A 1,179-nucleotide genomic window follows, 5' to 3' on the forward strand; every position below is an offset into this window, starting at 1 on the left:
GACCGTTTTTGAAATGGGTGACAACAGAACGAACGACTTTGTAGTCGTCTTTCTCCTTTAGTTTTCTTTTATTTTTAAAATCCCTTGTGCATCAGTGCCACCAAACTATCGAAGCAAGAAAAGCCAAGAGACTGCAGGAACAAGGCAAATAACTTGAGTTCCACTTCAGCAAGGCTCTCCCCTCTCTTTGTCCCCGACACTTCCCCGTGCCTTACCATGGTGATTCCAGGATACATTGAAAAAAAGGAATGAATAACTAGAGCAAGCTCTCTGGAAAGGCAATTCTCCCCAGGGAAGGACTGCAAAAGACTCTTCCAAGTGCAGACATCCCAGCTAGCTACCTGGAGACAACTGCACAAACTTCATGGTACAAGACTCAAGGTATGACAGAAAGCTGATCACATCTCACTCACGTGCCAGCTGCCAAGCAAATAATGACAACAGCAGGTCTGCAAGTACAGAAACCCTTGTAAGTCTGAAAAGAATTGATGACAGGCAGCTGTTCCCATGGACCATGAATTGGAGAAGGGAAGGTATTGTCATCTCGGAGAAAGGGTAGGTCTCTGGTGTCTGGATTTGCGTATGTTGGTATGTGGAAGTGCAGGTGAATGAAAATGGAGTGCCACTAGGAAAACAAATTACATGGAAAAATAAACCAGTCAGTATGTCACAAGGCTTTGACCCCATCCCCTGAGGACAAGGAATAACTGACGACAGGTCAGCCTTCAGCGCTCCCAGTGGGACAGAGGAGTTCATAAAAATTGAGCAAAGGAATCTGGGAAAGGTATGGTTGACAGAAGAGTCTTTGCATTCAGTTTAGACTAATTATGTCCATCTAGTTAATAGCTCTGCAGTTCAGCAGTGTAATTTAATGCTGGTTTCCATTTTAAAAGGAAAGTTTCTGAATATAAACAAGAGGTTAGGTGTATCAATTTCTCTAAATCCAGTCTGCTTGGGCTCCTTGTTATTGTCAGTTTGAAATGGTTGCCACTGATGCGTTTCTGTTTTTTCTGTAAATTGCATTCTTTTGCCCTAGAAATGTTTCCACATGGATTTTTATTTTTTGTTTTCCTTTCCTGAATAAGTAGCAGATGCCTTCCAAACTCGTAGTGAAGAAGAGCCAGTGTGCTTACTCACTCTTGTCAACTCTCAACAACATCACTTCTATTAGCAGTTGTT

The 1,179-nt window shown here is 42.4% G+C and overlaps 1 protein-coding gene across 1 annotated transcript in view; it reads left to right on the forward strand.

The window, feature by feature from the left end:
• Positions 1-252, forward strand: part of ANTXR1 (anthrax toxin receptor 1) — a 105,441-nt gene extending 105,189 nt beyond the window's left edge. The window contains exon 19 of the mRNA XM_009327212.1: positions 96-252. Within this exon, the coding sequence (XP_009325487.1) occupies positions 96-252 (157 nt within the window). The remainder of the gene's footprint in view (positions 1-95) is intronic.
• Positions 253-1,179: the final 927 nt, after the last annotated feature.

The sequence above is a fragment of the Pygoscelis adeliae genome, unplaced genomic scaffold (assembly GCF_000699105.1).
Source record: "Pygoscelis adeliae isolate BGI_AS28 unplaced genomic scaffold, ASM69910v1 Scaffold187, whole genome shotgun sequence".
In the NCBI taxonomy this organism is placed as follows: Eukaryota; Metazoa; Chordata; class Aves; order Sphenisciformes; family Spheniscidae; genus Pygoscelis; species Pygoscelis adeliae.